This window comes from Fulmarus glacialis, unplaced genomic scaffold (assembly GCF_000690835.1).
Source record: "Fulmarus glacialis isolate BGI_N327 unplaced genomic scaffold, ASM69083v1 scaffold38236, whole genome shotgun sequence".
NCBI lineage: Eukaryota > Metazoa > Chordata > Aves > Procellariiformes > Procellariidae > Fulmarus > Fulmarus glacialis.
Window position 1 is genome coordinate 20239 of NW_009216896.1, and position 23181 is coordinate 43419.

General features: G+C 37.7%; 1 protein-coding gene across 1 annotated transcript; it reads left to right on the top strand.

The window, feature by feature from the left end:
* The first annotated feature begins 8868 nt into the window (after positions 1-8868).
* On the top strand, positions 8869-22911 carry PTPN1 (protein tyrosine phosphatase, non-receptor type 1). Its single transcript, XM_009579469.1, has 8 exons — positions 8869-8962; positions 10721-10821; positions 12798-12896; positions 15574-15711; positions 17456-17665; positions 18383-18544; positions 19207-19442; positions 22195-22911. The coding sequence occupies exons 2-8, from the start codon at positions 10786-10788 to the stop codon at positions 22400-22402; spliced, it is 1089 nt and encodes a 362-aa protein (XP_009577764.1). The 5' UTR covers positions 8869-8962; positions 10721-10785; the 3' UTR covers positions 22403-22911.
* Positions 22912-23181: the final 270 nt, after the last annotated feature.

Sequence of the window (23181 nt, forward strand, 5' to 3'; positions counted from 1 at the left end):
TTACAATGAAAAGGATTTATGATTATTTAAATAAGTTGGTAGTGTCTATAGATTACTTCAAAATTTTGTTTTAGAGAACATCTGCTAAGGCATTACATAGATTAATAATGCAGGGATATGTTAGAGCTCTATTGCATTGAAATACAAAAACTTTACATGGAGAATGAAGTATTCCTTCACTAGATTACCGTAAAATTTGTACTCATTGACAAAATACTAAGACAATCAGAATTGCTTGACTCCTCCGGATTTAACCAAATCACAACATTTTCTGGGTGCCTTTATTATTGAACAGATTTAACTCAACTGGTGGTGTTTTTCATAGACCTATTACTATACTTACCATGATTCGTGTAAAGCTCTCCTTAAATCCTTTCTGTCGCTATTCTTCTGTAACTACTTTAAAGCTGCTTTTATGACTCTTCCAAACGGTGTAGCCCAGGTTCTAAATAAATGATCATGGATTGATGATCATTTTGTAGGTACTTCTAGTTGCCCAGTTATCTTAAAAACTTAATCAGAAGTAGGTTTATCCTTTTCATGTCTAGAGTATGTGTGTGCTCTGTAAGGATTTCATCCATCAAATTACCTGGTTAAATTCAGAGCAAAATCTAGATTTTATTTTGCTGATTGTAACTAAAGATGAAGTGGGTTTTCATAGCTTGATCAAATGCTTGTTACATAAAAAATACTTTATCCTTCTGCCAAAGGGTTTTTGGATAAAACTGTTACAGATTAAACCATGTCAACATAGCATTGCCTTCTACTATCTTTTAGTAAATAGGACTCTGGTTACTGAGAGATATAGTGTCAATTGGCTGCTGTTAGACAGCTCTTAGGAAGTTTTTAATATCAGTTTTATTGTGGATTTTTACAAAATAGATTATAAGCCAGATACTAAATTTTTTAAAAAGTTGGAAATTCATACATGAGTGCCAGCTGTTACTTGTGGTATTAACTGTGCAAACCAGGCTAATTAGCTTTCATCTGAAGTCTTCTGCCCTTGTTCTAGCACAATCCTTGAAATTATTTAAACAAAATATTATCTCAAACCTTTTAAAAAGACTGGATTTTTTTTTTTCTGTGCAGAACACTGAGCTTTATAAATGAGTCAGGCTTTCTGGATTGATACATAGAACTTCTAATACTGAACTTCAATGTTCAATGCACGTTAATTGGTGTTAATACACCGATGTTCAAATTGATGTATTAACCTGAGCTGCTTTCTGAGACCCATGTACATTTATTTAAATACTTTGAAGTCTAGCAAGTGTTTGAAAATATTTGCATAATTTTGAGGGAAATTGAGGAGAGGAAATAATGTAGCTGCTTGATGATTTAAAAAAAACCAAAAAACAAAAATCCAAACCAAACCCAACTTCTTAAAAAAGCAGTAAAACTTTAAAATATTAGTGACTAATGGCCATGAAAGTAACAGTGTACCTATACAAATGATGAAACAGTGAGCAAGGAGTGATGTTGATGCAGATAGCTTGAAATTCACTCTATCATGTTGTAAACCTTGCTGAAAAAGGGGCACTCAAAAGTGAGAGTCTTGTATTTTATTATCAGACTTTTTTTTTTTTTTTTTTTAATTGGATGAGCTCATTTATCTTAAGATTAAATTGTGATAGTGGATTTTGCAGGAATTTGGGGCAATAGTAGTGTCTTGCTTTCTTAACATTAACTGAGGTTATTAACACTGAATATAGTATCTCTGAAAGATAGTAGAGGATTCTGAGCGAGTATAAATAAAAAGTCATTCCATGGTTCCTACTTCATGAAGTTGGAGATCCCCTTGAGAAACTGTAAACTATCTGCAGTGGTTCCAAGGGCATCTCTTGTCCTTTTGTTTCCAATTTGCAACTTGTCATTTGCAGCTTGTCTAAACTCTAGAAAATATTTTGGCTATGCAGCACAGTGATCTGGTTTTGCTGTGAAAAGGTGTGAGAAGAAGCTTGTCTCATCCCTCCCTCACTTCTAGTATTTACAGTTTTTATGTCTTTTTTTCCTCTCCTCTCCATCCTCCCTGAAGTCTGCAAAGTCTACACACATGGTCTTTATCTCATTGGTTGGTTGGGGGTTTTTTTTGTGTGTAGTGGTAGCTCTGTAAAAGCTATGATGCTGTTAGGTGGCTTGTGAGATGTCAGAATGAAAATATTAGGTAACTAGGAAAGGAGAACTCTGTTTATAACCACAGTTGTCAGTTTATAAAGCCTGGAATACCCTACAGGCCAGGAATTACACATTTTTAAACTCATACAAAACCCATACTGCAAACAAATGAAGGTCTGGATTTGCTACACAGACTAAATTCCTTTAGGAGTTATGTAGATACCTGGGCTGTCAGATGCACCAGTCTATTTGAGAGGAGGTTAAACCAAAACTCTCTATCTGAAGACCTCTAATGTTTGGGCAAATCAAGATCTGGATCTCATCTCCGTGATTATTTTTCTTACAGGAGAAGAGTAACTGAGCTGGAACCTCTTGACACTTTAATGAGACTGTGGTTTATTTCCTGGCACTGACTTTGTTTGATGATACAGATAGCAAAGCTTTTCTTTTGCACAACAGCTGTCAAGAAAAAGCCATTTCATCTTCTCAAAAGTCTCTATCATTCCAGTAATGTCTAAGATGTACTTCTGGAGCAGATTGAGTATCTGGGAGGAAAAACAGAGATTGAAGTGGAGAAGAAGGGAACTTCAGTTGTTTTCTTATACTGACCCTCCATTCAGTTGTTTCCTGTTTTGGCAGTGAGTACATGGCTACAAAGCAGCAGAAGTAGAGTGTTCCTGCCAGCTACTCTGAACTTCTTCTGTTATGGGTCATAAATTTCAAGGACAAACTGTATTTTGAACTACTGAAATTTGAGAAGTCTCATGTAATTCTTTAACCTAATGTTAGAGTTTAGATCTTTGATCGCCCTGGCTCTGCTGCAACCCTCAAAAAAATCAGAGTTGAAAAATCCGTTTTTACTCATTGCAGATAATGATGTTGAAGCAATACGAGAATCTGAACAGCTGAGTTCTGCAATGATTTATTCTACGCAATGTCTTCCTTTTGACAAGATGCAAAATAAATATAATACTGTTAAAATTTGGAAATGATGCAAGTCTATGACTTTCTCCCTTCTGGAAGTACATACCCAAGTTGTAAGAACCGTTAGATGCAAGTGTTTAATTGAGCATTTACAATGTTCGATTATCTACCATGATGAAGTGGATACAATAAAGTACTGCAGGATTTACTTTCATAATTCTTAAATTTCTACAGTTAGGCATGTTGAAACTAGTCAATCATGAGAAACAATCTATAATATTTGCTAGCTGCAATAAATGTGGGCCCAGAAAAAATTAGTACACTTTCGCAAGTGCTGATATGATTTAATAACACAATCATGTCCAGTTTACATTCTCCTGGGGGGTTATTTCCGTGCCTGCAACCAGCTGACTAGTGTCGGAAGCACTGCTTACGCTGTGTTGCTACAACCTGTTCCAGATTGCCCACATAGTGCTGAATTAGCAAGGGGCTTTCTAGGAAAGTCATGTTGCAAGTGTGTGGGTTTTTGGTTTTGGTTTTTTTTTTTTTTTATTAAACTCGTGTAATAGTGTTCTTGAACTTTAAACAAGCCTGTCCCTTTTTCTCTCTCTCCGTGCTATTGACCTCAGGAAGAAGCTCAGCATACCAGCTGAAGGCCTTTTTTGAGGGAGATTAATAAGCAAATCAATACTACCATATTTTACTTAAAAGCAAAACTGAGAGACTAGATAAAATGTTTTAAAAGGATATTTAAATCTACATTTATTTAATTTATCTGGGTAAAATTCTGTAGCTTGTTGTTAAGATTAATGTTATGTGATGCAATTGTCTGTTCATCTATCTGATCTTTAGATGACCTTCTTGTAACCTACAAGTTACGTCCTCATTTCTTGTCCCTGTCCAAATATCCTAATGTAAAGTTTAATATAGGATAAGAAATCCAGTCTTCCTTGTCAAAGTGGGTTGAATGAACAGTTGATTTATGTATGCTTTATATCTTAGCAGGGTTCTTCTGTTGAGGAGTCAGTTCACTGCTTCTCAGTGAGTCCATTTGCTCCCTTACACACTGAATCTGAAGACCATTTCCCGTGAGTGTAAAGTAGCTGTTTATTATGGATCACTTAGTGCTACCTGTTTTTCTTGTGGTCTTCTGTACAGCTCTTTGCCACCTCATGTAATTGTAGGGGTATTTCCATTCTGAAATCAGCCTGTAATAACATCTCAGAAAACAGCAGCTTTCACTTGACTTTATTGTAACTTCTTTTTTTTTTTTTACTCTTCCACTTTTTACAGCAGTGTCATCATTTTTTTCAGTGCTAGTTTTAAGAGGAAACATTCTTTTTTTTTAAGCTCTTAAGCTAAAATTACTTTTTTATTTAAGTCTTTATATACTTGTTGTGAATTGCTTTCCTTACTGTGACTGCCTCAGTAGATAGATTACTGTGCACTTCTGTAGCCCATGATAAGATCTTGGCAATTGCTTCTTCCCGTAGGAGCAGAACTGTTAAAATGACAGTATATCATTATCTCTTAGTCTGAGCTACTCCAGAGTTTATGGTGTAATAAAATAGCGTGATCAGATTGAGGCCTGCTGCAAAGTTCCCCGGGAGCCTTTCTGTTGAATATGAAGGCCTTTATACTGGACATTTAGTTTCTCTTCTGGAAATATTGACATGCAAATCTATGCAACATTGTAGTGTGCTTGAATGACTGATGTCATGAACACCTCTTCATGTGATCTTACTTAATACTTACTTGAACATTTTGGAGTATATCTTCCCTTTCTTAATCTCCCGTTGGTGTCTAAACAAGATGGGGCAAGTATAGTCGAATGTGCTGTTGTGCTAAGAGTTTATGGCTGGCAGCTACAGTGTAGTGCAGAGTACCAATGGCTAGGACAAGTAGGAGAGTTTGCAGAAAATACTTACTGAGCAAAGGGGCAATTGACAGAGCTAGGACTCCAGAGTAGTTACGGGTTAGGAGACTGAACTGAGGGTAATTCTTTGAAGGCTGGGAGGAATGGAAAGAAAGGGCTGTGGGCTGCAGAGTGAATCACTACTGTTAGGTTTCTGGCAGGGGGAAGGGAGGAAGGGTCAGATGTTCTGGTACAGAAGGCTTTGGGACAAGGGGCTGAGAGCCACCATGAGCACCTCTTCCTGATGAACATCTGTAGGACTCTGGATAAAGCAAGGCTGCGTTCACGGGACTGATCCCTTTTGTCTGAACAATACAGCCATCTGCCCTTGTATTCTGTGTCCTTTCTTTGTGGCAGGAAATGTGATGCTGTTAGGCCAAGTGGAATCCATTCATGCAACTGAGAGCAACCTTCTCCTGTAAAGAACTAAAGAACTTCTTATCCCAGTCACTACTGCAAATCAAAAGCGACATAAACTTTCCATTTGAAGAACAGCACTTCAGCAGACTTCCTCTTTCCACCCCTGAAGTTTTGGGGGTATTTGCACAGGGTACAGGACTTAAAACCAGGAGATGAGTGGCATGGAATGACTCATGCTCAGAAACAGAAGCATTTGACTTTGGAAAACTGACTTCAGTTCTAGCCCTTCCTCTTTAAAGTTTATATTGCACGACCTTTTAAATGAAATGTCGCGCTTCCTTTTTAAATGGCAGGATCTCTGCAGTGTGACTATGAGTGTGATTCAAGAAGGTGTTTTGTAACTTTATCAATCCCTATATCCTTCCACTAACTTCAGTTCTCGTGAATCACTGGCTTCAAGCTCCTCATAGCATAATAATTACATGCTTTGAATTAGTGTGCTTTATCCAACATGGAGATCCTGCAGTATTATTATTGACATATTCTGAAACCGCCCTAACACCAGTGAGCATCAGTAGTTATGCGACTCCTGCAATAACCAATAACAGAAGTTTTTGAGGCATGTACAAGAAAGCCTATAACATGGCCATTTTACATAACTTGTCACTAGATTTTTTCCTTCCAGTAATTTTCTCTGTTGAAGGCCATCTGATTTCCACTAAAGTCAGCTTCATATCCTGGAAGTGATCTTAGATGTTTTTTGTCGCATTAGATGTTCTAGCAATGCCAAACAAACAAACAAACAAACAAACAACAAAACCATAAAACCCCCACCTAAAATCCCAAACTTTTATCCCATATTGCTGAGAAGAGTATGCCCCATCTTTTCAGGCATGGATTTGACCACTGAGGCCCAGGCATGCATGCCCTCCAGGATTTCCTATTTTATTGGTGTTCATTACATTCAGAAATGAAGTGCTATATGCTAATTGGATTTCATACGAGGCAGCAGCTTGCCTGTTGCCATATCTAGGTCCCTCATTTTGTTACCACCCCACCCTCATCCCACTTTTTTTTCCTGTCTGAAACGTGCTTCAGAAATATCTTGAGCTTTTTAAATTGTCTGTATTTCTGGAAGGTACATGGGTAACTTCTTTTCATTTTCTCTGTGCCTATGGGAGTTATGCATCATCTCCTAGAACTCCTTTATTTCAGTACCTTTAGGCATCGTAGCATCTTTAAAAAGATCTAATATTTGGTAGCGAGGTAATAGCCAGCTCTCTATTCCCTGAACAATAAATTACCGGTTTCAGATCCTTAAATATGTGATGCTGGTATTTGAATCTGTAGAACTCTCTGAGTCTGGGAGTAGTGTGTATGTGCACATATGCATGTGTGCTTAAATGTAATATTTTTATATTAGAATGCCTTTGTATCATCATTCCACTTCTGTATGAAGCATTTCATCCGTTTCCTTTTTTAAAAGAGGGGACAGATCTTTTCAAATTCGTTAATCCTGTGAAAGGAAACAGTGTAGATTAGTGCTGCTGCTAATTTAACCCAATATTTACAGCAAAAATGCCTAAGGGTCTTTTGGTTTGGTTTGCAATTTGCTGTTTGTCTGGTGTTTTGTTTTTTTGTTTTGTGTTTTTTTTTTTAAATATGAATCTTAAGTGGTGGGGTGGTTGTGTTGTTTTTTAGATTTTTTTTTTTAACAAAAAAAAAAAACATATGTAGGCTCTGTGGGAAATGTGGTTAGAGATCTAGAAAACCATTTTTCCTAGTTCCCTGGTTTTGTCTCTTGTTAATCCTGTACAGTCAGTATAGAAGGAAAATAAACCCCTGCAAAATACAAAGTCACCAACCTAGTGTCAGAGACGAATTTATGAAAACATCCATTTTAGCTACCTCATGTTTTAGATGTTAGGCTGTGGCAGTTAAGATCATATTCTCCAGACTGCATTCTTCATAAGCAGAAATACTGGCAGCCATGTGTTAAGTTATAAAAAGATAGCAGCTGATGTCAGGGCTTATTTCAGTGAGGAGCCATTTCAGAATACTGTACTAATTTTGAGCAGGTATATGTAAAATAGAACTCTTCCCTTGACATGTAGCATTCAGTGTAAATTGATACATATCTGAATAATGGGGTAGGAAAAGATGAACAAGGAATAAGCTGCAGTAGATCGCCCACTTGAAAAAAAACCAAATTATTTCAGCATTGCACATGATTCTTTATGCAAAACTGAGAGGAACAGAAAAACAGGTCAGTTTGGCCTGCATTTTAGGGATTAGATTTTTGACCTGATATAAAATCCTCCTTCTCTGATGTTGGAAAGCTACCACAAATTGAAACAGAGCCTGAGCTAATTTGAAACTATTAATAGAGGAGTGCCCAGCCTTTCTGTGCAAGTGATCTATATACCGCAAGCGGCCCTCCAAATGCACTAACTTTATGTGCGCAGAAACCTGTTCTCTGGTCACGCTGGATGTGGATCAACACCATGCTCAAATATATCTGTATCTGGACGGATAACTTAATATTAAACTCGTGCTTCATTTGGTTGACTGTATTTAGCAAAATTAATTTCATCCAGTGAAAGGGGATGAATTTAGTTCAATAATTTGTTTTTAATGATGATTTTTAGTGGCCTCTGGACTAGGTTCATTTGTTCATTTCATGTATGTGCACAATGTCTGTCTTAAGATTTCTTAAACTTAATTATGCTATTGAAATACCAGTTCTACAGTAAATCCATTCCTTCAGTTTTCATTAATTTCAGTTAAATCTAACAGCTTCACTCTGAAGTTCTATAGTACTATAATTTTTAAGAATTGCATATTTATGCAGTATTTATTTACTATGAAGTTCTGTTTCTACAAATTGGGACTAATGTCCAAGAACAGCAGAATTCTTTGTAATATAACTTTTGAAATTATCTCAGATAGCTGACCTATTATATGCATCTGAAAACACCTGAAAGAAACCCTGATTATATGCTTGAGATGATAGATATATTTTAGTTGAGCATGTGAATTGGATACAAACAACTTTAGCAATATGCAGCTTTGTGACATCTTGGTGATAATTCAAGATAAAGAAGTAAGTGATCTTAGACAAGTCACCACTCCATGGGTGTGTTTGATGCCAAGGGGCATTGACAAGTTTGTTTCTATCGCAATGAACGTTTTCTAATTACTGCCGAGTCAGAACTACAATTGATAGTTTCACTGATAGTGAAAACAATTGCTTAAAACAGTTTTTATGAAAGTGCTTTGGGGCAGAGACCCTGCTCCATCAGGAGTATAAAGGCATGTCTGGTAAATGTTCTGCAACTTTATTATGCAAGCTAATAATATTTTAACACATAAATAATGTTAGTGTTGTATTCTGATAAATTTAAACTCAGTTCTTAAGTTGAAGCCCAAAGTACTTTCTGTCTGGAACTCCCACATGTGAAGATGTGAAGTCAAATGGGTATTTGTCTTAAAATAGCTAATGGTATGATGATATTAGATGGATTAATATCTAAGACTTTTTTGTTTGTTTGTTTCAGGACATCAGGCATGAAGCCAGTGATTTTCCATGTAAAGTGGCCAAACATCCCAGAAACAAAAATAGAAATAGGTACAGAGATGTCAGCCCCTGTAAGTACACTTTCTTTTCCATTGTTTGTAACAGACTGTTGACCTCTAATGACTTCTTCTAACAGCTAAATGTTCTTTGTAAGAACAAGATTTCTGCTGGATGGATATGCATCCAAGACAATTCTTTTTGTTAATATATTTATTTATGAGATAGATGTCACAGGATGCCATTATATCCATAGAATTATACTAGAGCAGCATACAGTAGATTCTGTATTTGTCAGCAGAAATCTGAAGAAAGGAACTTGCTTTACCTTTGAATTCTTATGCTAGAGAAGAATGGTGGCTGAAGTAGCATTAATAAAACTGCAAGTATCCTTTCTATGGCAGTATACTTACCAGAGCATCCTTCTAGTCAATATAGCGTAACTGCCCCTATTGGGAGATGGGGAAGTGTCTTGCATAAAACACATGACTACTAGAAATAAATCTAAGCTAATAAGCTAATTGGAACAGAGAAAAGGCAATGTTTGCAAAGGTGGTAATACTAGTGTGAGACCTGTGTTTCTGAAACATCATTACATATTCTGGTGAACTCTGGTGGGAAGTGCATCTTTGAGCACGTGTCCTCTGCACAAGGCACAGTTCAGTTTGGTATTGCAGCCTGTCTTTCCTTCCATGATCCCATGTACAAAGACAGTAACATTCAGACTTGCCTATGCCTGGCATGCTGTACTTTTGGGGTGTGCAGAGAAATATGGGACTGTAGTAAAATGATTGGCAAATAATACTTGATGTATCAGACACCAAAGACAGTCCACAGCTGGTTCACTAAACTGCCTTCTCTGCACTGTGACAATGCCTGTTCTGGGACTTCTTTCCCTCTTCAAGGGTGCAGTACTGCCGCCTGTTTTAAATGCAAAGTTTCTATGGGTTCTGTCACTGGGAAAATGTCCATCTTCTGTTCAAAGACAAGAGTATTATTGTGTATCGGAAAACTTTTATACTTAGTGGTTAAAAGGTACTGAAGTCTTTGGGGCAATCGACTAGGAACAATAATGTTGCACATAGTTTGCTTTACTAAGCAGGTCTAGTATTTGGGGTTATAAGTAACAAATGGTTCCTTTTTGCCTTTAGATAATACTGCTTCCAATCTGTTTTGCTTTTTTGCAAAATGTGGGAACTCTTGTATGTGTGTTTTTGTGGTGATTTGTTTGTTTAATCCTAAGTGGAGCAAGCCGAGACTAACAAAAGAACAATGAAATTACATTTGCTGTAATTCTTGAATTTTGATCATTCTTTCTGGACATTAAGGTGTGGTTGGGTTGGGAACGGTAGCTAAATGTCTATAAGAAGAATAAGAAGTCTCTGTTCTGTTTGTCCAATATATGTTTAGGCAAACCTTTAACAACCTTGAACAAGCTGGGTTTTAATGTTTTAAGCTGCAAAAGATAAGCAGTTGTGTAATTAGATTTATTTAAAAACAGTAACTCCGTAACTGTTCAAATAGGTCAGTGTTACCTGGTTTGCAAATTACTGTTGTGATTACTTCAAATGCAAATACTTCCATTTTTGCAATGTATTCTTGGAGTGGAGCGCAACTTACGTTCACTGCTATGCTGTAGTGCTGTTCTTGTAGTACTTGTATTGTATTTCCAGAGTTACAGGCACCAGCGAACACTTCTGTGCTACCTGTGGTTAAGCTCTTTCCATTCTTCAGGTCGACTCAGCCTTTTTGATCCTAACATCTGATGAAGTTGTGCATGGATTGTGCTGTGTTGCATATACATTAACCAGTGTTTTCTAATTATGCTGCAGTTGATCACAGTCGAATTAAGCTAAACCAAGGTGACAATGACTATATCAATGCTAGTTTGATAAAAATGGAGGAGGCCCAAAGGAGCTACATCCTTACCCAGGTAATTGCTGGCAGTGATTTATAAAAATCATATGGTGATTGGAATTGTTTTTCATAGGTTTTCTTTAGCCTATTATGTTTGTTTTCTGTATGTAAAGCTAGTTAAGTGTGTGTAAACATCTGTGTGTGTATATATAAACATATACATAGAACAATTCTATAGAAATGCTACATATTTCTTCCTGCTTCCTGTCAGCACTGACTGACTTTGTAGAGTATTTTGGTCACTTTGTATATCTGACTTCAGACCTATCGAGGTTAGAAGCTAACATACTTCTAGAAATCTGCTTGTTGGCTTATGACAAGCAACATTTAGATGTGGTTGAAATGAATCGCACTTCTACATGGAAGGCCAGCACAAAGGCTTGAGACCACTACAGTCTTAAGTTGCCTGATAAATTCTCTGAACAGAGGTGAACTTCACTTAATGGGAGGGCTTCACATTTACAGAACTATATGTATGCACTTCAAGATGTTCAAAACCTATTTGAAATAACTATAACGGATATGTGTTACGTTGAGTGGGGCAGATGTTAAACATACTGGGGAATTTCTTACACCCGACCTTCTGTTTCAAATAAGCAGTATGCTCCACCACATATCTCTTGTTTAAACATCCTTCTGAAAGTGATGTTATTGTAGTATTTACAAATAATGCACTTCCTAATAACACAGCTTGCAAAAGGTTTAAGTTGGGCAATGCTGATGCTTCTACCTTTAATGAGAGAGAGGAAAGCTATGAATGCAGACTTTAGTGATGGGAATATGGGGGGCAGGAGGGAAGTGGCTGTTTTCCACTGAACCTGTGAATTCCACACCTATCTATATAACAAATTTTAAAATACCCGGATACCCTGTTGTCTTATTCTGAGAGCTAACAACTGTGCCAGAATTCTTGTTTGTTCTAAATGTTTGGTTCCCTGGAGACGGTCCTGATCTCTAATCTTGACTTTTTTTTTTATTTACCCCTTCCTCCCACACTTTAGGTAAAGGTAGACTGGGATTAATATTTTCAAGCAGCAGCTCTTCCTTCCTGTTTCTAGAGAATAAAGATAAATCCTCTAAGAAGAAGTGGACAGTACAGTGTTCAATATGAAAATGATTCTGTGCACACAGCTCTTATTCCACTTATTCACGGCAGGGGAGGTTGATCATAAGGTTGAACTGATAGACCTGTATGTGGAATAGTCAAATGTGCAGCTAACTGGTGCTAGTTATCTATTCTGATGCAGAATTTAGGGGGTTTGAATGGCTTTATTTAAATCCAGTCACAGACCCTGGCCTGCTGTTTTGTTTGAGCAAAGTGATAGATAGCAATGGAGAGGCACAATGATGCTGGTTTGTGTTGCCCAAAATTCAGAGCAATGGTTTTGGAATATAAAATGGCAAAGGAACATGGCACAAACAAAAAGTTATAAGGAAATCTACTTTGTGAGTAGATAGTAGTCTTTAAAAGGAGTTACCATTTTGTTCAGTCCCAAAGTAGATCCATGAAGATTCTGGAAAACCATATAATTTGTTACTGACCTGGCATTGTTTCAGTCTTCTGAATGTTTGTCCATTCAGTCTAGTAATTTTCAAGTATTATGAATAACAATGATGTGTTGCAGAATAGTTCAACACAGACATTAATTCTGCTCTTAGTTAGTCAATGAGGTTTTATTTCCCCATTATATGTATACCTTTCCTAAGAAAATTCTCTCAGTATTTTTCACTCCCAGTTCTCTTCTCGCAAATGAGACTACTTCTCTCTTCCTGTTATGTGTGGGGGGGGGAGATTAACCATGATTTAATGGGTAAATTCATAGTGTGAAAATGGAACTTAAAGCTGTATCACTGCATTTTTTTACAGTTCGAAATGAGAAGTTGCTTGTTACTTGTCTAAATTTATTGCCTAGTGCAGTAACTTTTACTGGGAAACATTGCACTGACATTAACAGAAAATAATGCTTATTTCTGGGGATTCTGTCTCTGCAGGGACCTCTGCCAAATACTTGTGGTCACTTTTGGGAGATGGTTTGGGAACAGAAAAGCCGTGGTGTTGTCATGTTGAACAGAGTGATGGAAAAGGGATCCGTAAGTACTTACCCAGTTCTAGCTATGTGTTCTTTGCATGTTTATGGTTTTTCTTTAAAAAACAAACAAACAAACAAAACCCCACAACCAAACAAACTAAAAACCAATGCAAAGAATGGGAAGAGGGTGGAGAGATGACGACCATCAGTAATTTTGTGTAAGAAATTATGCCTAGAATTCAATATCCCGTGAACCGATGTTAGTGCAGTCAGAAAATTACTCAGTTTGTTATTGTAGGTCTTAATTTGTTCTGAATTTGGCTGAAATAAGGCATGAACACAATATGACCCTCCACACGAATATTTTCTCTCTACTGCTAACCTAGGTATCTGAATGTAGTTCTTTTCAGTATACACAGATTGCACCTCTCAAAGGTTGTTTACACCAAGTGTTCATTCACAAACATTATGAAATGGTTTTGAAGTAGTTATAGAAGCACTTTGACTCCAAGTTTCCTTCATGCAGTAAGAGCTCTGATTATTAAATGCATCATCTAGGCATATTGTTTCTCCACCAATGTCATTGTGCGGTGGGCTAAGTTCTGCCCAGACCTTTTAGGAAGTTTACATTAGACAAGATAGGCAGAAGATGAAGGGGAAACAGTAGATGAACAAACAATTGGGGTTATTTTAAGTAATTTACCTTCAGATAGATAAAAAGTTTTGGTTCCTCTGGCACATGAAGTAGCTTCTGTCTTGAGAAAGAAATGCTCCAGCCTTTCTGATGGCGGAGAAGACAGGAACCATCAGGCATCAGGCATGGTTTTCATCCATGGGTCAGAGTTCTGCATCTATGCTAATTCCACAGCTGCCATCCTTAAAGTGGACTTGGCAGCTGTGCAAATTTGAGACAAAAGCGATTTTGAAGACTGATAGAAATGCACGATTTAAAGTTGAATGTTACAGTGTAGTCAGTATAAAGACACTTTGGAGGAGGGGTAGCGGTTGTGTTGGGTATCCACCAGTGATAACTGGGTGGTACGTGCTTTTGCATATTCAGGAAAGAATTCCCAATAATCAGGAAAATTCTTGTGCAATGAGTTGTGTTTTAATAAACGGCAGTCTTGATTGTTGAGTGTTTTGCTTTTTTTGTAGTGCAAGTGAAATTTAATCTTCAAAAGAAATGCAGTGACCATATTTTTCAATAGTTTCTTCCTTTCCAACCCTTCCTGCTCATTCTCTGCACTGCCAATAGTTTTGAAGAAAATGAATTATTGTGATCCCTTAGGGCAGGCTGCTTACACTTCTCAGCAAACAGCAGTGGGGAACCTACACTGGAGCACAACAAAATATTGTTTGCAGATACATTTGGTGGAGAAATTGGACACAAAGTCAGTTGCTGTCTCTTCAACATTCATTAAAAAAAAAAAAAAAAGCAGAGAATTATAAGTGCATTCCAAACCCCGGTAAACTAGAGGATGTATTTTGAATAAAAACTAGAATTAATCTGAGCGAAACTAGTGTTAGTCTACCTATGAATAAAATACTGAAGGGCTTTCTCATTTATTAAAATGCTGTCAGAAATCATCTTAGTCTTGAGAATGCTGTTCTTTTTTCATCGTTCTTCCACTTCAACTTTAAAGCCGTATTATTTGCCCTTTAATAAAAGAGGCATTAGTCATGTCCAACAGTCCATTCGTATGGCATGTTTAGGTATGGGCAAATGGTGGTCACAATCCCATTTCAGAGGAGCAGTGCTTAGTGGTAGAAGTAGCAGGCTAGTTCTCCCAGTCACAATATCCTTAGGTTTAACTGTCAGAGACTTGGTTGCAGACTTTCGTATTCGAGTTGCTGATGAGTTTCTTTAGTTTCTTCTTTTTTCTGCAAAATATGCTACTTTTCTATTTGGTTGACTCATTTAAGGTCCTAGCATGTAGCAGTCTTTGCAAAACTAAGCTCTCTGGGAAACTTTACTGAGAAAATCAAAATTCAGTCAGAAGTAGGTAATGGGAATGTTCGCTGAATGCGGGGGTTTTTTGTTTGGCACTTTACTTTTAAACTGTGCCATGTAAAATCAAAATGATCTCACTGCTATTTTTATTTTTGTGGTGAGTGAATGGAGTAACCCAAAGTCTCATCTGATGTTACACTTGCAAATTAGCAATGTTGTAATTCTCTACATGTCGCTTATTCGTGGAATTCATAATACTTTTTCGCAGTATGTTCTGCTCTTCTTAACATCTATCTCTTCTTTTGAAATTTAAATATTTGACATGAGGATAATAAATAAAATGCAGAGTAGACTAAAATTCAGATTTTGGTGGAGTGTTGTGAGAGCATTTATATTTAGTTATTAGATTTTGTTTGTTTGTTTGTTCCAACACAAGATAAAATAAATAGTGGCTTTGGTGATTTTGATTAGATTCCGTAGCTTACCACTCTTTCAGCTTACATGTAGAAGAAAGAGAGCTCTACCTAAATAAACCTATCCTCAATCCTTAGGTATTTTCATGAGTTCAGTCGGGGTCAAAATAATTTGACTCATACAAAAGATTCAATGAAGATGCGGTTCTGCAACATAAAGGAAGACTGATGTTCTTCACACGAGAATTGATCCTCCTTGTAATAAAAGCAGACGAAGAAATTGTTTCGTAAAAAAATGTTGTATTCAAGGATGTTTATTCCTTGCCTTTTACACAAACATAAATGACACATAAATGTCTCCTGTTTGTTTTTAGATAAAGTGTGCACAGTACTGGCCACGGAAGGAGGAGAAAGAAATGTTTTTTGAAGATACAAACTTGAAACTAACATTGATATCTGAAGATATAAAATCATATTACACAGTACGACAGCTAGAATTGGAAAACCTTACAGTAAGTACAGAAACTAGTACCAATCAGATTCTCCAATCTCTCTGAGGTGAGATTCGCCTCCTTATCAACAAGGACTTGAAAAAGATAGTCACGAATGATAGCAGATTTTGTTCTGGAATTGGTGATTCTGCATGAGATTGTTCTTCAGCCTCTAGTTTGTGTGTTGTGGAAATGAAACTCCTAAATATTTATGAAACATATTGGGAAACTACAGTTGTTTTCATGTCTCGGCCGTACACTGAGTGAGAAGGTTAGTTTGTCACTACACTCACTACCTTTCAGGGAACCCTTTATAAAATCACTTAGCAGATGTTCTAGTGCTTTTGTGTTATAGCTGAAGTAATCGCTCTTCCTGTCACTTAAGCTACCTGTTTGCCTGTGTCTTGTTCTAAGGTTTATTTTTAGATTTTGGCTTAAATCTTCAGGTTTTGCATTGATGGCTTTCATCAGAAAGCAGGAACTGTTTTAGCCCTGGTCCTGCAATGAGCTGTATGGAGCTTGGCACAAGGATCAGGCCACTAGCTTTAAGACAAATAACTCTTCTTTTTTTTTTCTTTTTTCTTTTTTCTTTTTTTTTTTTTAACCTTTTGCACAATACCAAAATAAAAGTATACATGCCATTTTCCACTCTTCCTCTCCTCTTCAACACTGTATTAGAGCGGTGAGAGCTAATATAAAGCTCCTTGGGAACACTGGCTAAGGAAGAACACCATTAACTTTCACCGTATGCAGGTCACTGAAGATAATGTCTGAGGTTCTTGATGGTACTGACCTAGGAACGTATGTTGTGACGTGCTAGCCTGAGTTCTGTTCTGTGCTGGTACTGCTCACTACTGGAAGACACAGTTATTCCTTTGCTCATCTGTTAGCATTCTTGCACGCTTCATCCTGCCAGGAAACGTGAGACAGCAGATATGAATTTGGCTAAATTATGTGTGAGTAAGAATTTAGTTATGTAGTTTTGGTGTGTATTAACTATGTCTGCCGTAGACATCTTTGATGGTTGTAGCCCAGTATTCTAGGAGGATGTGAGTACCAGTGGTTTAGTAGTCTTGGAAGAAAGTTTTCAGGTTGGGAACAAACCTGTAAAGGAACAGCTGTGATAGTGTAAGGGCTATGTCTGCAGAAAGTGTAAAGGGCTTCTATAACTTGAGGTACTTCATTTTGAGAAATCTTCAAATGATATTCTGTTATTAGAAATTGGAAGGCAGTAGTGCCAGCTATCTTGTGGCGATACAAGCATTTGAACTGTACTGAAAAAACTAAACCATGTTATAAATAAGTAGATTTACTTATACAATTTCCTTTGCTCAAATGGAGACCTTCACAACAAGAGATAATTATTAGCGGTTAGTTTCTTAGCTGGGCAGCTATAAAAGCTCCCTCAGACTGATGGAACTTTGTCATTTGAATTCAAGTCAGCTGTTCTAAAGATGTAGTGGAAGCAGCATAGTCTGAGTAGCATACGAAGCTGAGCAGGCGCATACCTCCATTCCATGTAAGTCAGAGTTATTTTCAAAGGAAGTAGCTAAAATTTTTCCAAAGGCACAAATTTGAAATTGACCTAAAAGTAAAAATGTCTAATGTCTAAAGCTGTATGTCTAAATATATAAGTGTCTATTTGCTAGGAAAATGAACGAGGAATTGTATTTGCTGATTAGAACATTATTGTAGGCAACTGTGCTTTGAATACTTCTGACTCGTGTATCCAAGCTAAAAGACTTCCTAAATACTGTTTTTACAGACACAGGAAACTAGAGAGATTCTGCACTTTCATTATACTACGTGGCCTGACTTTGGCGTCCCAGAGTCACCTGCTTCATTCCTCAATTTCCTGTTCAAAGTGAGAGAGTCTGGCTCACTTAACCCTGAGCATGGACCCGTTGTGGTGCACTGCAGCGCAGGAATCGGGAGATCGGGAACTTTTTGTTTGGTTGATACGTGTCTTCTACTGGTAAGAACTACTTATTCCAGATGATACGCTATTTCTGTAGAGTTGTTTTGAGGAATGGTTTGTTGTAGGCTTGCAAAGAACTGTGGTATGTTCCGTGAAGTATTGTTGCATGCTATTTCCCATTATCTTACTCATATTCTGGTTTGGGAGCATATTCCAAGGCAGATCTTGTTCTTAACTGGCCATTTTGAGTCTGGGAAAGAAGAGTCTCTAGTTTTCAGAGTGATTTGCAAAGATAGGCTTTGCCATCGTGGTTAAGAAAAAAAACACTAGATGTCTGCTAAGTAATAGTGTGAACTATGCAAAATAAATCTAATGTGTTTGCTTTTACAGAGTCAACTTCGTTTGTAGGCAGGGGGAAATTGTCCTGACTTTGAGATAAAACTGAAGTTCCCGTGGCTTTATTCTGTCACTGTGTGAGAGCAACTAATACACAGAAGTCAGGCCTAGGTTAAAATGTCCTTTTTTTTTTTTTTTCCTAATTATATTTTCAAAACAAGAAAGGCAAAAAAGGGAAAAATGTAAAACATGTTGGGGGCCCAGTGTGTTTTCCCCCTCTGTCTTTTTAGAGACCCAATAAATAGCTGCTGATACAATTTTTTTTGTTAGTTTATTAATTCTGTAATATGGAGGGTAGTCTGAAGGCCATACTACAAAATGAGTCATTGTATTGAATCTCATCAGAGCATAAAGCACGTTTCAAATTTTTATCTTCAGATGGACAAACGGAAAGATCCTTCTTCTGTGGACGTTAAACAGGTTCTCCTAGAAATGAGGAAGTACAGAATGGGGCTTATACAGACAGCAGATCAGCTCCGTTTCTCCTACTTAGCTGTTATTGAAGGGGCAAAATTCATTATGGGAGATGCTTCAGTGCAAGTGAGTACTATTGACTGCACAGCCTAATGTAGTGGGCTGCGACTCTTTTAACTGTAGCAAATATGTGGGATGAACAGAATAGAAAGAAACTTAAAATTTCATTCTTGCTTCGGCTTCAATAATTTTTTTATATTATGGGATTCTTAAATACAATGCTTTATGATCTGTCACTACCTAAAGTGTTGTATTTAAGAACCTTCAAAAAAGTACCTGTGATGTAACAGGTGGCCTTTTGAACACTGTAATTTGGGTATAGTCTGGCTGCATCAGCTTTGTCTTTCATTTCAGGTTGTAAAAATTTTCTAATATGCCAGAAGTTTAAGTATTATGATTAAATCTATAAGTTTGTTTTATGCTAAGCAGAACTCTAGCAACACAGATTCTATTTTGTGCTATTTACATTTTCCAGAAGTAGATTAAAATTTCCTGCATTTATACCAGATGTCTGCTGTGTACTTGGATGTAGCTTAGGTTTGGAGTTCTTATGTCTTTCCCCTCCCCCCCCTTCCTTTTTTTCTTTTTTTTCCAATGCAAATGAACAGCCACTCTCAGAATAAATGAAAAGGTAGAGTATAAAGACCCTGCCATGTTAGAGTTAAAAGTTATAGCAGCTTACATAAAAGAAATAGAGAAAAGCTTAATAGTCCTTTTTCTTCTTGAAGGAACAGTGGAAAGAGCTGTCCAATGAAGACCTGGACCCTCCGCCTGAACATACCCCACCACCTCCCAGACCACCGAAGCGAACCTCAGAAATGCACAATGGAAGGATGCATGAACACACAGAATTCTTTCCTAAACATGAAGTAGTAGAGGAAGAGATTAGCTGTTCAGTCAGCACTGTGGAAGAGATGGTTCCAGATGGCAGAGCTCGTTCATCTGTACCACTGATCACAGACAGGTAATTCATTTAGTTTCCCACTTTTAACTGTCCTGAGAAGACTGTCCAGTTGGCTTACAGCATTGAGAGGTTGTAGGACATTTGCTCATAAATGACATGTCATGCAGAAAGTCCTGGACAGATCTTGATCGAGTTAGTATAATAGTAGTTCCAACCCAAAATCTTTTCCGTAAGATCTTATCCTCATGTTCTTTTAACTTCATGCTTAAACTAGGGCCTCTTACGGGATCCTACTAGAGTAAAAGAAAAAGTGACAGCATAATGAGGTGGTTTAGTCTTGATATACATGCAGTATATGTTAAGTTATAGAGGAGCTCTTTCACTACTTAGAGGCGGTATTAGTCATGTAGCTGAAAACTAGGCTGACTAGCTTTAGCCACACATAGAAATGTGAAATTAATTGCAAGCAAAACTGCTTTTGATGAAAGGAATAGAGGGGGTTCATGAACAGAGAACTTTTCTACCTGTCATTGTAACCTAAGTTGTAGAGACTAATAAATGTGCAGAAATGTTGCGTACACGAGCGGTAAAACAGCGGCGAAGCCAAGGTTCCTGCCTGCTTAACCACTAGATGTCACTCCTGATTTATCGGAGTGGCGTGGAATTCGTTGAAGTCCGCATGCCTTGGTGTTGCTGGCATCCTGCATGTTAACTAGTTTTATTCAGAAAAAACAAATGAATGCCACACAGAACAAAAAAAATCAAAATTAAAAAAATAAAAATCAAAAACCCTACATCCACCAGGGATAATCAAGGGAAAGTTTAATGTTCCCCCACTAGATGGTCTCCTAACAAGACATCTTCAGCTTCCCATAGGAATACTGGAATAAAATACCAAGTTTTAGTATTGTCCACAGAACTCTAGAGCCTTTTCAACAGATACAGCTGGCAGGCTTGATGTATTGAATTTATCTGAACCAGTGGGGGAGTATGTGACTCTGGGAACTGGAGATTAGTGAGAGATGTTTCCAAAAGTCTTTCTTCAAAATAAACCTCCTCTTAATTTCATGTAGCAGAGAGGCTGAGACCATGAGCTGAACCTGTTACCTCGCTCCAAATTCTGCTGGAGGCAAGGAGATAAAACAAGTGTGTTTCCCTGCTCAACGTGAAACAATGTTTTGATCAGGATTTTTCTTAATTTATCGGGGATATTCTGGAAGTGAAATACTCAAATTCCAAAGATCTTTACTAAAAAGAAAGGAAATCTTGGAAATAGGAATGGTCACAAATGGAACCTTAGCTACAAAAGAAGGAAATGTTGCAATGGTAGCACCTCTCTCTTTCTTCCCTCCGTGACAACATAGTTCTGTTACCAGAGTATTTACCTGGGATGTGAGATGCCAGCTAATGGCTTCCACGCCTAATGAAGAGTATGGATTTAAAGCTGGTGTCTTGTGTCTTTTCATTAGCTATATAAATCTGAATTTCTCAGTGAATAAATGATTTCCTGGAAGTACTTTACACAGTGTAGTTTAAATGAACATAAGGCACCAGCTCTAAAGAGCTCAGAGACTCAATTAATTTCATTTATTATAGTCCCTTGTCTGAGGTTGGAGTTGAGTCATCCTCTGGCACTGCCTGCCTTCATTGATTGTAGAAGCTGACTAGACATCTACTTTTTACCTTGCTAAAGTTAAATCCTACCTTATGCGATGTTTCAGGCATGCTAGGAAAGGCCAGGATTTGAATCCTGAGCTCCTTCATTCTGTACCAGTACTGTTGCTGCAGGGTCAGGCCTCCTTTGTGATCATCACTCTTGTCCTCATGTCTGGGACAGTGAGTCTAGAAGGGGGGAAAGTGAAACTTGCTGGGCAGGAGGGGGAAGGAATAGAGAGTAGAGGAACAGTCTGATGTGAAAGCATGTGGGACAGCGCGAGGCTGGAGGAAACGGAGGGGTGGGAAATAGACATTGTGCTGGCAGGGGTGAGGGAAGGAGAAGCAGAAGTCTTAAGCACATTTATTTTCCTGCCCCCATATTCTAGTGTCTGGGATGGAAGATTCCTGAGTTCTTCTGTATTTAAGCTGTCAGCAGATGTCTAGGAAATCCCCCTGCAAGGCATCTCCCTGCTGATTACCACCCTACTGGTTCTCACAGCATGATGATGCTCTGCTTTCTAGATTCAGCCGGAAGAAGTTGTACAGTAGATATAAAAGTTCCTGCTCAGTTAAGAAGCCTCTTTGGGTGTCAATATACTGCTAACAGGATGGAGGTCTAGTATCTAGAAACAAAACCATGTTTAGAGACTATTAAAGGTGAAGAGATTTTCAGTTCTATCATTAAAAGCTATCGCAATGCATTTAGCCAAGTTACGGCTGCCCAAGCAACCACAGTTCCATCATTTTCTGACTTTTTGGGCAGGTGCTTGGTTTTAGATCCTTAATCTTCTCCTGACCCGGATGTAGGTTTGATTTGTGCTAGTTCACTACTTGTCTCAGTGCAGGTAGCAGATTTGTGATAAGCAATGGGAGTAGGTGGTGTTTAAAACTAAGTCAGCGTATTCTTTAAAGAGCACAAATACTCCCAAGCATGGCTTTTGATGACAAACACTGTTCTAAACCTGTAATTTAATAGCCAGAACTGTAATAATTAGCGATAGGCTTTGGTTTGTCATCTGCTGCAGCTCCTGATAGCAAAAGATTTCCAGCTTTGTCTGTGGTGTTCAGTGGGTGAGGCCATGCTCTTGTAGAGTCTGCATGGCTTCTCTCCTAAATGGAGAATCCAGTACTGAGTATTTATTTCCTTGTCCTTAAGCACTAGTCAAGACACTGAAATTCGGAGGAGAACTGTTGGTGAAAATCTGCGTCTCTCGCCCCACAAAGAAGAGTCGATGAAGTCAGAAAACTCAGAAGAGGATGATGAGAACATGATGACAACTTGGAAGCCATTTCTAGTGAATATATGCATGTTCACCTTCCTCACGGCAGGAGCTTATCTCTGTTACAGGGTGTGTTTTCATTGATGGACATGCCAGCAAGATCGACCCTGCAAGAAAACACCAACGATTTGATGGGTTTGTAATAAGCTTCTCTGAAAGAAAGCTAATTGAGGCATGTGAGCCTTGTCTCAGTGGAGGTAGATCTTAGGTTGAAAGGCCAGAACTTCGGTTAGGACTTACAGAGAGAATTGATGCACTAGGGTTTTATCTAGCCCTGTGGTCCCAAGAACATGATAATCTAATCTCAGGGCCTTAAAATATTCAGGAGTAAGCAAAGAAAATGCCAAATAGTTGTTTTCCTTTTTTTTTTCCTTTTTTTTTTAAACTAAATAATAGAATTACAACACATTGTTGTTTTTAGCCTTTTTAAAAAAGCCAGTTCTTTTTCTTTTGTGTGTCAGAAAAACTAGGCACAAGTGAAACTTGCTTGTACTCTCCAAGTGTTGTAACCAAATACATGACTTCTATTGATGAGTTCCCAAAAAAAGAAAAAGAAACCCACATACCTGAAGAATGTAAACCTTTTGGAAGGGACGGCGTTGGGGGAGGGGTGGTTGTGGTTGGTTTTTTGTTTTTTTGTTTTTTTTTTTTTTAACTTGCTTCATCATTAAAGACTGAGTTGTGGGCAGTGCCTGTGGTATTGATATATTTAATCTTGGCATAACTGTTCTTAATGAGCTTATTGTTTTACATGTGTTTATAGAAACAGGCTTCTGCATTTGCTCAGGGTATCCCAACATGTCCAGCTCTCTTTTTTTCTTTTTTTTTCTTTTTTTTTTTTTTTTTTTGTAAAGTGTATCTCC

Bases quoted from the DNA above. Each gene is read 5' to 3' on its own strand.
- PTPN1 (XM_009579469.1), top strand. From the start codon at position 10,786: ATGGAGGAGGCCCAAAGGAGCTACATCCTTACCCAG. The intron at 10,822-12,797 runs GTAATTGCTGGC...CTGTCTCTGCAG, and splicing joins GGAGCTACATCCTTACCCAG to GGACCTCTGCCAAATACTTG. The intron at 15,712-17,455 runs GTAAGTACAGAA...CTGTTTTTACAG, and splicing joins TAGAATTGGAAAACCTTACA to ACACAGGAAACTAGAGAGAT.